The sequence below is a fragment of the Gorilla gorilla genome, chromosome 5 (genome assembly GCF_029281585.2).
Source record: "Gorilla gorilla gorilla isolate KB3781 chromosome 5, NHGRI_mGorGor1-v2.1_pri, whole genome shotgun sequence".
Taxonomy (NCBI): Eukaryota; Metazoa; Chordata; class Mammalia; order Primates; family Hominidae; genus Gorilla; species Gorilla gorilla.
Genome location: NC_073229.2, coordinates 100034760 through 100048114, shown reverse-complemented (window position 1 = coordinate 100048114; position 13355 = coordinate 100034760). Strand labels below are relative to the sequence as shown.

At 39.6% G+C, this 13355-nt stretch overlaps 1 protein-coding gene across 2 annotated transcripts in view; it reads left to right on the top strand.

Moving 5' to 3' along the window:
- Positions 1-13355, top strand: part of IMPG1 (interphotoreceptor matrix proteoglycan 1) — a 153781-nt gene that overhangs the window by 138283 nt on the left and 2143 nt on the right. For both annotated transcript variants that reach the window (XM_063707717.1, XM_019028932.4), the window contains 2 exons: positions 5751-5949; positions 12907-12979. In XM_063707717.1, the coding sequence (XP_063563787.1) occupies positions 5751-5949; positions 12907-12979 (272 nt within the window). The remainder of the gene's footprint in view (positions 1-5750; positions 5950-12906; positions 12980-13355) is intronic.

Sequence of the window (13355 nt, the reverse complement as noted above, 5' to 3'; positions counted from 1 at the left end):
AGGGGCGGGACGGGAAGGGCGGTGTCGCGGAGGGCACGATCTTGAGTTGGAGAAAAAGGAGTGAGACCTTCTGAGGTCTGGCAGACAGGGAAAGCCTATTTTCAGGCCTGACAAACATGAGTGCACTTGGGACCAGAAACATGCGGCTTGAAAAAGAGGCAGTCTTGGACCAACAGGGACCTATGATCTCCATGAATTTATAAACTTTTTGATGACAAGGACCATGATCTTTTTAACTTTGACTGTAAAATGCCTCAAGGTGTTCCCTGCAGGCAGGGGGCATCATTTAAATGCTTTTTGATGTGGAGAGCTGGGAAACAAACTTCCTCAGTCACCAATTGGGATTGCTTTTCAGTACCTTTGAAATGCACACAGAAGACATTATGTAAGCAAATCCAGGGGAGAAACTGATACATCCGATGCCCTTACACTGGAAATCTCAGAATGATACAAATATTTCCAAGCCCTACATGGCAGCTCACTTATTTCAAGACATGTTCATTGCTGTCACATTTAAACAACAGGAAAAAACATTGCAGCCACTGTAGTGTCAGACTGTACTTTCTACAAGAAACATTCTGCCTCATGAAAGGGTGCAGCAGACAATGGATTTGAGCTTTTGTTTAGTTAGGGGAGCCTTTATTCAAAGGAAAGCATTCATGGAAGTCTGATATGTCTGCCAGTGAGGATGGCAATGCAGATGTGGTGGGGGGGGGCTCTCACTCTTTTTCCCTCATCCCTTATGAGCCCCTTGGAGACCTGTGGTGTCTCCTGGAAACCCCATATTTGAAAACCTCTAGAATTATTTAAAAAGCCAAATATTGTAAACAGATATGAATGTTAATCTTGGATCATACTTACTAGCTAAAATGGGCTTCCATTTTCTCACCAATGAAAATGATGTCGGCAATATCCATATGGATTTGAGAGGTGCTGTGAATATTATTGAAGACACATGTTGAAAGTGCCTGGCACTGTGCCAAACACATAATGGCCTTTGATAAGTGTGAGCTCCCTGTTTATGTAAATAACTGCCTTTTCCACTGAAGCTGAAGGTTCAGGGTCATGATCCCCAGGGACACTCCAGGGACAGGGCCTGAAATGCAACGACATGTCTCTTCTGAATACAGCCAGAATCTACTGGGATGCTAGTAGACTAGGCCCGGACCTCTGGCCAGGCTGGACCTGGATCTTCCCACCAACTGCTAATGAGCAGCCACTGACACTGTTCAGCTTGCCGAGGTCAAGTGCCCTGGACTGTCTCTGTGGAGAGGCTGTCAAATATGCTGTGTAGAAGAGCTATCCTCATGGCTTGAGAATAGAAAGCTAAGTCATTTTGCCAGCAAGCAATTATAGTAAGCCCAGTGAATGCCCCAAACCATACTATGTATTTATTAAATGTGGTACAGGATCATGGTGAAATCTCTCTATAGTACCAACAGTAAAAATAAATGGTTTGAAGGGAATTCAAACAAATCCAGGCAGTGAAGGCAATTATAGACCAATTTGTCTACACACCCATCATGAGGATTTCACTTCCTCAGACCCAAACACAATTTGATCATGACTTGAAAATATTCTTCTAGACAATGGCATCTACTTTTTTCTCCTGAATCTACTATTGATCTCAAGTCTCTTTGCCCCCTTCTTTCCAAGCTTTCGACCACATTCAGAACGAAACATTTTCAGTTGTTGCAGCATAGCATATAGATTATTATTGGTCAAATCAATAGCAAAGAGTAGGAAGTTCAAACTAATTTGTCTTGTACACGTGCTCTGGGATGTATTAAGAAAGAGACAAGAGACCAGGCACAGTGGCTCACGCCTGTAACCCCAGCACTTTGGGAGGCCGAGGCAGGCAGATCACCTGAGGTCAGGAGTTCGAGACCAGCCTGGCCAACATGGTGAAACCCTGTTTCTACTAAAAATACAAAAATTAGCTGGGCGTGGTGAAGGGCACCTGTAGGCCCAGCTACTTGGGAGGCTGAGGCAGGAGAATCGCTTGAACCTGGGAGGCAGAGGTTACAGTGAGTCGAGATGGCGCCACTGCACTCCAGCCTAGGGAACAAGAGCGAGACTCCATCTCAAAAAAAAAGGAAGAAACAAATATTGGTATGGCCTACCCATGAATAAGTTCATTATTCTAAGGAAAAATGTCTTTGGGATATGGCAGATAAAGAAAATGATAACAACATAGGGAAAATTTTGCTTACTAAAGTTCTACTAGTTAAACTTTCATTCATCTATCATAGAGCCAATCTTTTCTATCCCTTCCATGGCTCTGTCTCCCCAGAATCAGCCCACATCCAGTCTTCAGTCTTTGCCTAAAGCTTAAAGTTTTGGGTGTTCCTTGAAAAATTACATGAAAATAAAGAGGGTCGTCAAAATACCTAGGGAAAATATTTTTAAGGTAATAAGAGTGGAAGCAGTGTGAGTTGCTCTACAAATTACTGTTATAAATTCTCTCATTTTGACTCTAATTCTAATTGCCTTCACCTGCCATATTAGCAAAGAGGGCCAATATATTAGCAAAGTGGTCCAATAGCTCCCCCTTGGGGCTCTGCCCTTCCCTGGAACTTCTCACACATTCCACGAAGGGATGGCCGTGAGACCAGTCAGAGGACTGCAGCACAAACAGGCAACATCACTCTCAGCTTCCTCATCTGTAAAGTGAACCAATTAGTTGAGAAGCTCTCTAAAAATACCTTCTAGCTCTAAAATTCTACCTGAAATGTAAAATTTTATATATTGATAAAAATAAACATTAAAACAATCAGCTGGTCTGAAATTCTTAGAGCTGAAGGTTTTGAAAGGCTAAGTCGATATTTGTTGAATGAATGAAGGTTGTCTTAGTTGTCTTGTACCCATGAAGGCATACACAGCAAACAGAACCTAAGCTTGGCGATTTAAAGGTTCCTACTTCTTCTCTGTAGACTGGTCCTGAATAAATAACACAGAGAAAGCAAGCGATTTATAAACTGCTTGAATTTGTTCTTCAATTATACCCAATTCAGGGCCCCCAGATTTGGAAAAATTTGTTTTTCCAATGTTGCCTGCTATGCGCTTTACTGAGGCATAGGTCATTCCTTTCTGAGCAAAAGGAAGTTATGGTAAAATATGAATATTTTCATGGGGAAACTCTTTTGGTTATCACACATCTCTTATTACTTTTCAGAGGGGCAGAATCTGTATACTCAGTCAGCTTTCCAAGTTAAATATATTTCTCCACTACAGAAAGAAGGAAATGGAACCTCTAACTTCTCCCTCCCAGCTTCTGTTTTCAAGACCACAGTCCTGAGTATAAAGTTGCTGACAGCTGTTATTTACTAAACCAAGTCCTAGATGTGAAACCACCTGGGGTGCCAATGTGAATTTGAGTTATTTCCTAAACAGTGACAAGGATCCCTAAACATGACCAGCTTTAGGAACTGTGAGGCAGGGAAAGCCAGTTCACGTGTCCATAAGGGATCCACAAGCTTCGGAGAAATACAACTTCATGTAAAGACCTTTGGCAGGTCTACCTTGATGGTAGACCCAAAAGCATGTTTTCAAGGACCCACTCTTGCCCAAACATTTGGGCTGGTCGCACAGCTCTCCCTCACTTTCCACCACAAGGAGGCACTAGATCAGAGCAAGTGAACATCGTTGTTCACTGAAGTTCTGGCCTCCACCTATCCCTACAGAGTTTCTGTGGTCAGTAAATTTGGCAAAGCAGCTGACTACGTTCTCCGCTCAAAGATTCACAATAGACATTAGCTTATTAACAACCCTAAGAAGTTTAAAAGTAAAAAGAGAAAGGGTTAGGGTTGGAAGAAGAAAGAGCAAGATAAAAAAGGAAAAATCTATTATGTTTACTTCACATAGCATTTTTAAAAACTTAGTCACTGAACTTCTTTTTAGTGTAAAACTTATCAAATCCTGCTGAATTAAGTTCAGCAAATGTTCCCACTTGGGAAATATTGGACAGGATGATATCTGGTCATCCTAATTCTAAAAATTCTAAGTTCTGTTTATGTATCTTGTAAAGCACAATTCTGATCATACACTTCCCTTGCTCAAAAATCTTCCCTGGCTCCCACCTGCCTATAAAGTCCAAATTCCTTAGCACTGCATTTAGATATTGGCCTTAACTTACCTTTCCAGTCTTAGTTCCCTTCCTTTCCATCCACAAGTCTCTGCTCCTTCCTAACTGGGTTCCCTCTGCTCTCCCTTCCCATTTCTGTTGCTTTCCCATTTCTGTGGCTCTGCTCATGCTGCTGCCTCCAGTTGGAATGTCTTTCCTAGTCTTTGTATGAACAATTGCAACCCACTTAGATACTCACTTCAAAGCAATCCCCTCCATATGCTCTCTTCTCCAAATGTATCTTCCCAAGTGCTTATTTAAACCTCTGTACTGGTGGCCAGGTGCAGTGGCTCACGCCTGTAATCCCAGCACTTTGGGAGGCTGAGGTGGGCAGGTCTCCTGAGGTCAGGAGTTCGAGACCAGCCTGGCAAAACCCCATCTCTACTAAAAATACAAAAATTAGCCGGGCATGGTGGTGGACACCTGTAATCCCAGCTACTTGGGAGGCTGGGCCAGGAGAATCACTTGAACGCAGGAGACCAAGGTTGCAGTGAGCCGAGATGGTGCCACTGCACTCTAACCTGGATGACAGAGTGAAACTCCATCTCAAAAAATAAAAGAAAATAAAGATCTGTATTTGACAAGATATTGGACTTCTTGTATAGCATCATCTGTACGCATTTTCCCCTAAATTTCTTGGAAGAATGGCTTTACTGTTGCCTGTTCCCTAGCTCTTTGCACATAATAGTTATTTGGTTAAAGAATAATCTGAAAAGTAAATGACTGATATGGTTGAACAGGAGACCTTCTGGGGCAGAAACAACAGTGGTCTGATGACAAGAGGCCTCTTCTGGTTCTGCCATCGGCTGTTGGGGACTCCGGTCAGTTGCTTCTCTACTGAGAGCTCAATGTGCTCAGCTCTATAAGGATAAGGAAGGGCAAACAGGGGCCACTGGCCTTCCAGAGCTAAATATCTGAGATTCTCTTGATTTCTAATCCACTTTCCAAAGAATTGGAGACAACCCTATAAAATTAGGAATGGAGTAAAATAGAACAATTAATGACAAGAAAGAAGTGAGTCTAAATGTTAATAGGGAAGAAATAATTAATCCAAAAGAATGACTCTCTAACATTAGGGCCTTAGCAAGAGACCAAGAGAAATTTATATTTAAAATCAGGAAATCATCCTGAGTTCTCAAAACTGTTCACATAAATGATGACTTTACTGCTTTATAAATGCTTACTTAAAAAAAAAAGCTAAGTAACAAAACATTCCTAATTCTCTAATGCAGTGGTTTTCAAAATGTGCTCCCCAGACCAGATGCATCAGCATCACCGGGAACTGTTTTAGAGCCAGAACTCAGTCCCCATTCCACGCTGCCTGCACAGGAACTCTGAGTGTAGGGCTCAGGAATCTGTTTTAACAAGGCCTCCAGATGATTCTGATGCACACTAAAGGTTGTAAATAATTACATTTGGAGCTAAACTAATATCACTTGTGTCTGTAAACTCATTTTTCAAAGATACAGAATGTGGTTCTCTTTTCCCTGCAGTCTGATATCACAACTGTGCAACCCACTCCAAAATGAGGTAATAGCAAATGTATTTGGTCTCTTGCCTTTGACTGCTGCCAGTTCCATTGCTTAGATATTCATACATGCGTTAAAATCTGCCCCATTTCTTACAGCTGATCAAGCAGATCCCTGCAAGTTCCTGGCCTGCGGCGAATTTGCCCAGTGTGTAAAGAACGAACGGACTGAGGAAGCGGAGTGTCGCTGCAAACCAGGATATGACAGCCAGGGGGGCCTGGACGGTCTGGAACCAGGCCTCTGTGGCCCTGGCACAAAGGAATGCGAGGTCCTCCAGGGAAAGGGAGCTCCATGCAGGTGGGTCAAGCATGCTAACATCACAGACCCAAGAACTCATTACTTACACTTCTGAGAAACCCATCATTAGAGTAAATTCATATGGTCCTTTCAACCCATGGTTTTTAAACTTTAGTGAGCGTAGAAATCACCCAGAAAAGGGCCTGTTAAAACAACATGGCTGCACCCTACTATGCCCTGTTTCTGATTCAGTAGGTCTGGATGGGGCTCAGGTAGGGCTGATGCTGCTGGTCCTAGGACCCCACTTTGAGAACCCTGCTCTAGGCTTCCCAGCAAGGGTTCCTTAAGACCAATCGGGAAGGAAGAAAGAACCTATATCAGTTTTAAAAGACTGAATACTTGGTCTACTACCTTAATTGGGGATGTATTTGTGCATAAAATTTGATTTTTCGTGTTAGCAAACATAATAGCTTTCATCATAAGAAAGCTGGGAAATATAGAAAATTACGAGAAAAAAAGATAAAAATCCTGTTAATTCAACACATTATCTTTTGGTGTTCATCTTTATATAAAAATGAAAATCAGTTAATTCCACACATTAACAGTTATCTTTTGGTGTTCATGTTTATATACAATTGATTTATATGGAATTTTCTAAAGCACAATAGAAACAGACTTTCTCATTTTATAGTCCTCTTTTTTTAACTTAGAATGTTTCCCCATGTCATGAAATATTTTTGTAGCATCATTTTTAGTGATTACATAACAGTCCATTCTCTAGATGTGTTATGATGTGTTTAATCATTCCTTCATTTCCAGACAGAAAGGTTAAGAGAAGCTTTTTAGAAGGAGGAAAAGGAGGCAAGATACAAAGGCCTCTCTATTCAGGAACCAGACTTTAGAGTGTTATGAAGGTGGTCTTATGAGCAGAAAGGGAGCAGGAAAGTTTCTATATAATGCAACCTATATTACAGACAAAGGATGAACATCCACATGTATTAATAAAGACAAACATCCTAAATTTTTTTCAAACACAAACTCATACATTCATTAATGAGGTAACTAATTTTCCACAAGGGTGCCAAGACAACTGAGTGGAGAAAGAATAGTCTTTTTCAACAAATGGTCGTGTGTGTGACAACCAGATATCCACGTGAAAAGAATGAATTTGGACCCCTAACACCACATACAAAAATTAACTCAAAATAGATCAAAGGCCTAAATGTCCAGCTAGGATTATAAAGCCCTTTTTTTTAAATTTTATTTTATTTTATTTTATTTCCCGTTTTTCTTTTTTTTTTAATTTTATTATTATTATACTTTAAGTTTTAGGGTACATGTGTACAACGTGCAGGTTTGTTACATATGTATACATGTGCCATGCTGGTGTGCTGCACCCATTAACTCGTCATTTAGCATTAGGTATATCTCCTAATGCTATCCCTCCCCCCTCCCCCCACCCCACAACAGTCCCCTGTGTGTGATGTTCCCCTTCCTGTGTCCATGTGTTCTCATTGTTCAATTCCCACCTATGAGAACATGCAGTGTTTGGTTTTTTGTCCTTGTGATAGTTGGCTGAGAATGACAAACATCCTAATATTAAAATGAGCAAAAAATACAGAGGTGCAATTCATAGAAGAAACCCACATGACCAGCAAAATACAGAAGATACTGGATCTCACTATCATCAGGGAAATCCAAAAACAATAAGGAGATATCATTTGAATTTGGCAAAAGGAGACTGATGATACTCAGTGTGGGAATATGGAGGAAAGCTAGTTCCATCAAGCATTGCTGGTGGATGTACAAATTGGAAAAGGCTTTTTTCAAAAGAAATTTGTCATTATCTATAAAATTTTAAATTTGACTCAGGTACTCTACTTTTAGACAATGATTTCTACAAAAATAGTTGCACCTGTGCACCAAGATATGCTTACAAAAATGTTCACAGCATTACTGCTTTGAGTCATGAAACAATTATATAGCCCATCAATAGGGAAATGGTTAGAGTACAGTACATTACTGTGAAACATGGCAGCTAAAGGCAATAATATATATAACTCTACTGGAGCTGCCATAGAGGGAAAAATAACATATCATTAAATGAGAAAGCAAATTGCAGCATAAAAGATCCCGTACATGTAATAAATTAATAACTACTGTAAGTATATTAGGTTCAACCATATGGCACTGCCATTTTGTCAGTCACAAATCATCAAATATTGGCAGTTTTGTATAGTTCAATCTAACATGTAAGTAAATTCATAATAAAAATGTGGAATAGATACACAACTATCACTCCAGTTAACAATGGAATTGAGTGAAATTGAGGTCTAGGATTTTTAATAATGAGAATCTGTTCATGTATCACTTGTGTACATTTTTTTTAGGCTAGTCAAGTACAGTAGTAAGAAGAGGGAAAGAAATAGCACAAGCATTTCCATCTGCAATTGACTGTAAACAATCAGTTGAGAGAATTCACTATGTTCAGACCAGCCAACATGTGTAATTTAAAAGAAGGGAGTCGTAATCCCAGCACTTCAGGAGGCTGAGGTGGGCAGATCACCTGAGGTCAGGAGTTGGAGACCAGCCTGGCCAACATGGTGAAACCCTGTCTCTACAAAAACACAAAAATTAGCCAGGCATGATGGCGCATGCCTGTAATCCCAGCTACTCGGGAGGCTGAGGCAGGAGAATCACTTGAACCCAGGAGGTGGAGGTTGCAGTGAGCCAAGATCACGCCATTGCACTCCAGCCTGGGCAACAGAGCAAGACTCCATCTCAAAAAAAAAGAAAGAAAGAAAGAAAGAAAGAAAGGTTGAGGGGTGGGAAGAAAGGGCCAATGAACAAGGCTGGATTAAATTGAATAAGAAGAGGGTTGCATGCGGCTTTTGTGAACAGGAATGTATTCCGTTTTCATTTTAATCAGCCCTATTTGGTATTTCAGATGGCTGTACAATTCGTAATTTTAAACATTTCTCTTTCTTTAGTGAGAAAGATCACGTTAATTCTAGGTTGTCGTAAGTGAGATCAGTAAAGCAAGGCATAAGGTGATCTGGAAATAAACACCTCTCAAAAAGGTTGGTGGTGCTCTACTTCCTCCACCCGTGCCTGCCTCTGGGGCATAACATGGACTCGAGGGATTCAAATACATTGGAAAATTGACGCTCCTTAGACTAATGGAATGAAATGAACATTTTTGAGCACCATGTGCCAGGCACCCTGCTAGATGCTGGGCAATAGATGAGAGGAAGCGGGGAAGGAGGAAAGGGAGGGAGGGAGGGAGGGAGGGAGGGAGGGAAAGATGCTTAATTTCTTCAGGAAGAAGGGAGAAATTCCCTTATTACCCCAATTTTGCCCTTTTCAACTTCCTGAATATTCCTTTTTAAATGTTAAGTATTAACCCCTGATACCCTCAGCATGAGGACAAACCCGTTGCCCCTATGAGCTACTTCAGACAGACTCTCAGTGAAGAAACGGGACCACAGCAGTGCTCTGAGGGTCCCTTGTGCATCTCCGTGACCTGCTTCTCCTCCCATCAGTTATTTCTGTTCATCCCAAGATGCTATCATTTATGTGATGAAATTTATTTACATAAGGATTAGCTGACAAATTAAAACCCAATCAACCATAGATTAGACACTGGTTACAATTAGAGGTTTTAAAGTTAGACCCAAATTTAAGTTAAGCGCTCTGCCCCCTACTAGGTATGACTTTAAGCCAGTTCCCCACCCCCTGCCCTTAAGCTTCAAATTTCTCATCTAATGGGAATAACAGGAATAAATTCATGGTTTTTGGTAAGGAATAAATTGGATGCCCCTCAGTGTAAGCTACTCACTACTAGCATTATTGGAGCTGTTTCTGTCAACAAAGGGCAACCCTGTAAGGAAAAACTAAGAATCCCTACCTGGCACTTAAACCTAAACTCAGAAGCAAATCCACGAGAACACCAAGTGCTGCAACTTTGAAAACGGCGTTCTCTAAAGAACTGTAAATTTAGCTGCGTTTTTGTTATTCTACCTGAAAGTGATGAGATAGGGAAATGATACTGAAGGCAGGTGCCCTCCCGAGAAGACTACCACTGACACACAAAGAGCAGTTTCCATTGCTTCAGTTACTTGTCATTGTTTCTCATTACATTTTCACCTTTATTTTTCCTTCTATTCTTTTCCTCCATCCAATATTTGTAACTATACTCCATACATTTTTACATTTCCCTCAATTTTAGATGTTGTATACATAGATTCTGCCATGCTAGGAACTTACTTGAAACTTCCTTTTTTTGGTGTAATCAGTTAGGCTTTTATTACTCACAATTATCAGTATACATACACAAAAAATGCAAATCTAAATCTAACAGAGTAGATTCTGACTTTTCCTTCTCAGGTCTTAACATTCTCACTTTTGTCCTTTAATTTCATAGGCCTACTATGCTGTGACATTACTTATAATAATGAAAATTGTTTCTATAGGGGACAGTTTCAGTAAATGATGGTACACAGTGACATTTATGAGGATGTTTTAGTCATATCAAAGTGCGTATTGTAACCGCAGCAAAGTCACAGGTTCACTCACATGCTACACCTCAAATGGAGAAAAGGAGGTCTAGTTTTTTTCCCTCTGGATAGTTGTTACCAACTCCCTTTGGAGCTCTTTCTCCACTGAATAGTGGGTAGGTTCGGTTAGGGGGGAGGTTTGTAGGAGGAAGGGGTTGGAATTTTATATAGTCCAATTTAATGTAGTTCAAACTTCCACCTGATTAATAATTTGAGCAATCACTTTAGACAACTCAGTTCGCTTGGAACATATAGTGAGGTATGGCTCTCCTGGTCTTGACAGTTCTCCTGGAAGTTTTCTAGTTCCATATTCCCCTCACCTGTGATGTCTTAGTTCTGATCCCAGGCATCTGCCCCTTCCCTGGCATTCTCAAAGCCTCCAAATCTCCCAACCAGCACAAATAGGAACCGAAAATGCTGCCTTAGGTGGTGGGATGGGGAACAAGGAACTTGTTACTCAACTTCCTTTAAACAAATAAATAAATACAGGCCTGGCACAGTGGCTCACGCCTGTAATCCCAGCACTTTGGGAAGCCGAGGTGGGTGATCACCTGAGGTCAGGAGTTCGAGACCATCCTGGCCAACATGGTGAAGCCCTGTCTCTACTAAAAATACAAAAAGTAACTGGGCATGGTGGCGTGTGCCTGTAATCTCAGCTACTCCGGAGGCTGAGGCAGGAGAATCGCTTGAACCTGGGAGACGGAGGTTGCAGTGAGCCAAGATCATGCCACTGCACTCCAGCCTAGGTGACAGAGCGAGACTGCCTCAAAACAAACAAACAAACAAACAAACAAACAAACAAAAAACACAGATAGGGTCTCACTATGTTGCCCAGGCTGGTCCCGAACTCCTTGGCTCAAGCAATCCTCCCACCTCAGCCTACCAAAGTGCTGGTATTATAGGTATGAGCCACGGCACCTGGCCTCAACCTCCTTAAACTATATTTTTCCTCCTCTCTCCTCTGCCTTCTTCCCATGAGCACTAGGACTGAAATTTTCTGTCCTTCTCCATTTCCCTGAAATTGTAATAAATTGATGTTGAGAGAAAGAAAAAAGTTGAATAAGGGAATATATATATATATATATATAGGAAGATAGCTCCTAAATATTATACCCATTTTAAAATGCAAAGAGGAAAAACACAAAATGCAAAATGCATATACACTATCAACAGAAATTATGTATATAGAAAAGTCTAAAAATATTTATTTTATTTAAAAAAATTTAACTGACACACAATTGTACATATTTATGGGGTACAATGTGATATTTCAATACATGTATACATTGTGCAATGATCAAATCAGGGTAATTAGCATTCCCATCATCTCAAACATTTATCTTTTCTTTGTAGTAAAAACATTCAAAATCCTCTCTTCTAGCTATTTTGAAATATACAACTACAGTCATCCTACTGTGCAATAGGACACCAGAATTTATCCCACCTACCTAATTGTAACTTTGTACCCACTGACAAATCTCTCTCCATGATACCCTCCTCCCTCCCCTCCCCAGTCTCTGGTAACTACTGTTCTATTTTGTATTTCTATAAGATCAGGTTTTTAAATTCCACATGAGTGAGAGCTTGCAGTATTTGTCTGTGTCTGGCTTATTTCACTTAATATAATGTCTTCCAGGTTCATCCATGTTGTGGCAAATAACAGGATTTCATCCTTTTTATGACTTAATAGTATTCTATTATATATATTATATATAATTATATTAATCATATATTATATATAATTATATATATTTAATTATATATAATTTTATATATATGTAATACATATATATCACACCTTATCCATTCATCCACTGATGAACAACAGGTTGACTCCAAATCTTGAGTATTATGAATAGTGCTGCAATATACATGGGAGTGCAGATATCTCTTTGATATACTGATTTCATTTTCTTTGGATAGATATCCAGTAGTGGGATTGCTCGATCATATGGTAGTCCTATTTTTAATTTCTTTAGGAACCTACAGATGGTTTTCCATAATGACTACTAATTTATATTCCCACCAACAGGGCATAAGGGTTCCCTTTTCTCCACATCCTCGATAACATTTGTTATCTTTTGGCTTTTTGATAATAGCCATTCTAACTGGAATAAGGTGACAGTTTATTGTGGTTTAAATTTTATTAACAATATGCCATTACAGAGTTGTTTTTCAGCAACCACAACTCAGAACTTGACTTGAGAAATAAATCTATGTTTTGTAATCCTTCAATCCTTCTGAGACCACTGCCTAAGAAATAGTAAGCCAACTAAAAGGCAAAACTCAGGGGAAATGCTGAAAGCACACTTCTTCCAACTCAAACGGAAGACACCTGCAAAAATATACTATCTATTTTCACTTGTCATGATGTTAAAACTAAAACAGTAGAAAGATGTAGTTACTATTAATGTTTATAAGCCCAAGAAACAAGATACTATGTTTTTGCTTTCTTTTGTAGGTTGCCAGATCACTCTGAAAATCAAGCATACAAAACTAGTATTAAAAAGTTCCAAAATCAACAAAATAACAAGGTAAAATCATACTTTCTAAGTTGGTTGCAATTACTAAACTTGACTTTTGAAGGAAATTAAAAACATTTATGTCCCTCTTATTTTAAATAGAGATAAGCAAGATACTTTTTATTTTTAATTTACTGTTTTAAGGGGGTGATATGTTCTAGTGCAAGGATAGAGTCAGAAGGCTGGGATTAACCAAAATGTGTAGATAAAACAACAGAATAACAAAATCAGTCGAAGTATTTTATAATATTTCCAACCTTTTCTTATAAAAATATACAGGTAATTTATCAAATGTATTTTAAGGTTGAAATCTTTACAGTAATAATTTATATTCCTGGCATTGAACAATTTTATATACTTTCAATTTCAAATAATAATCAGCTAAAGG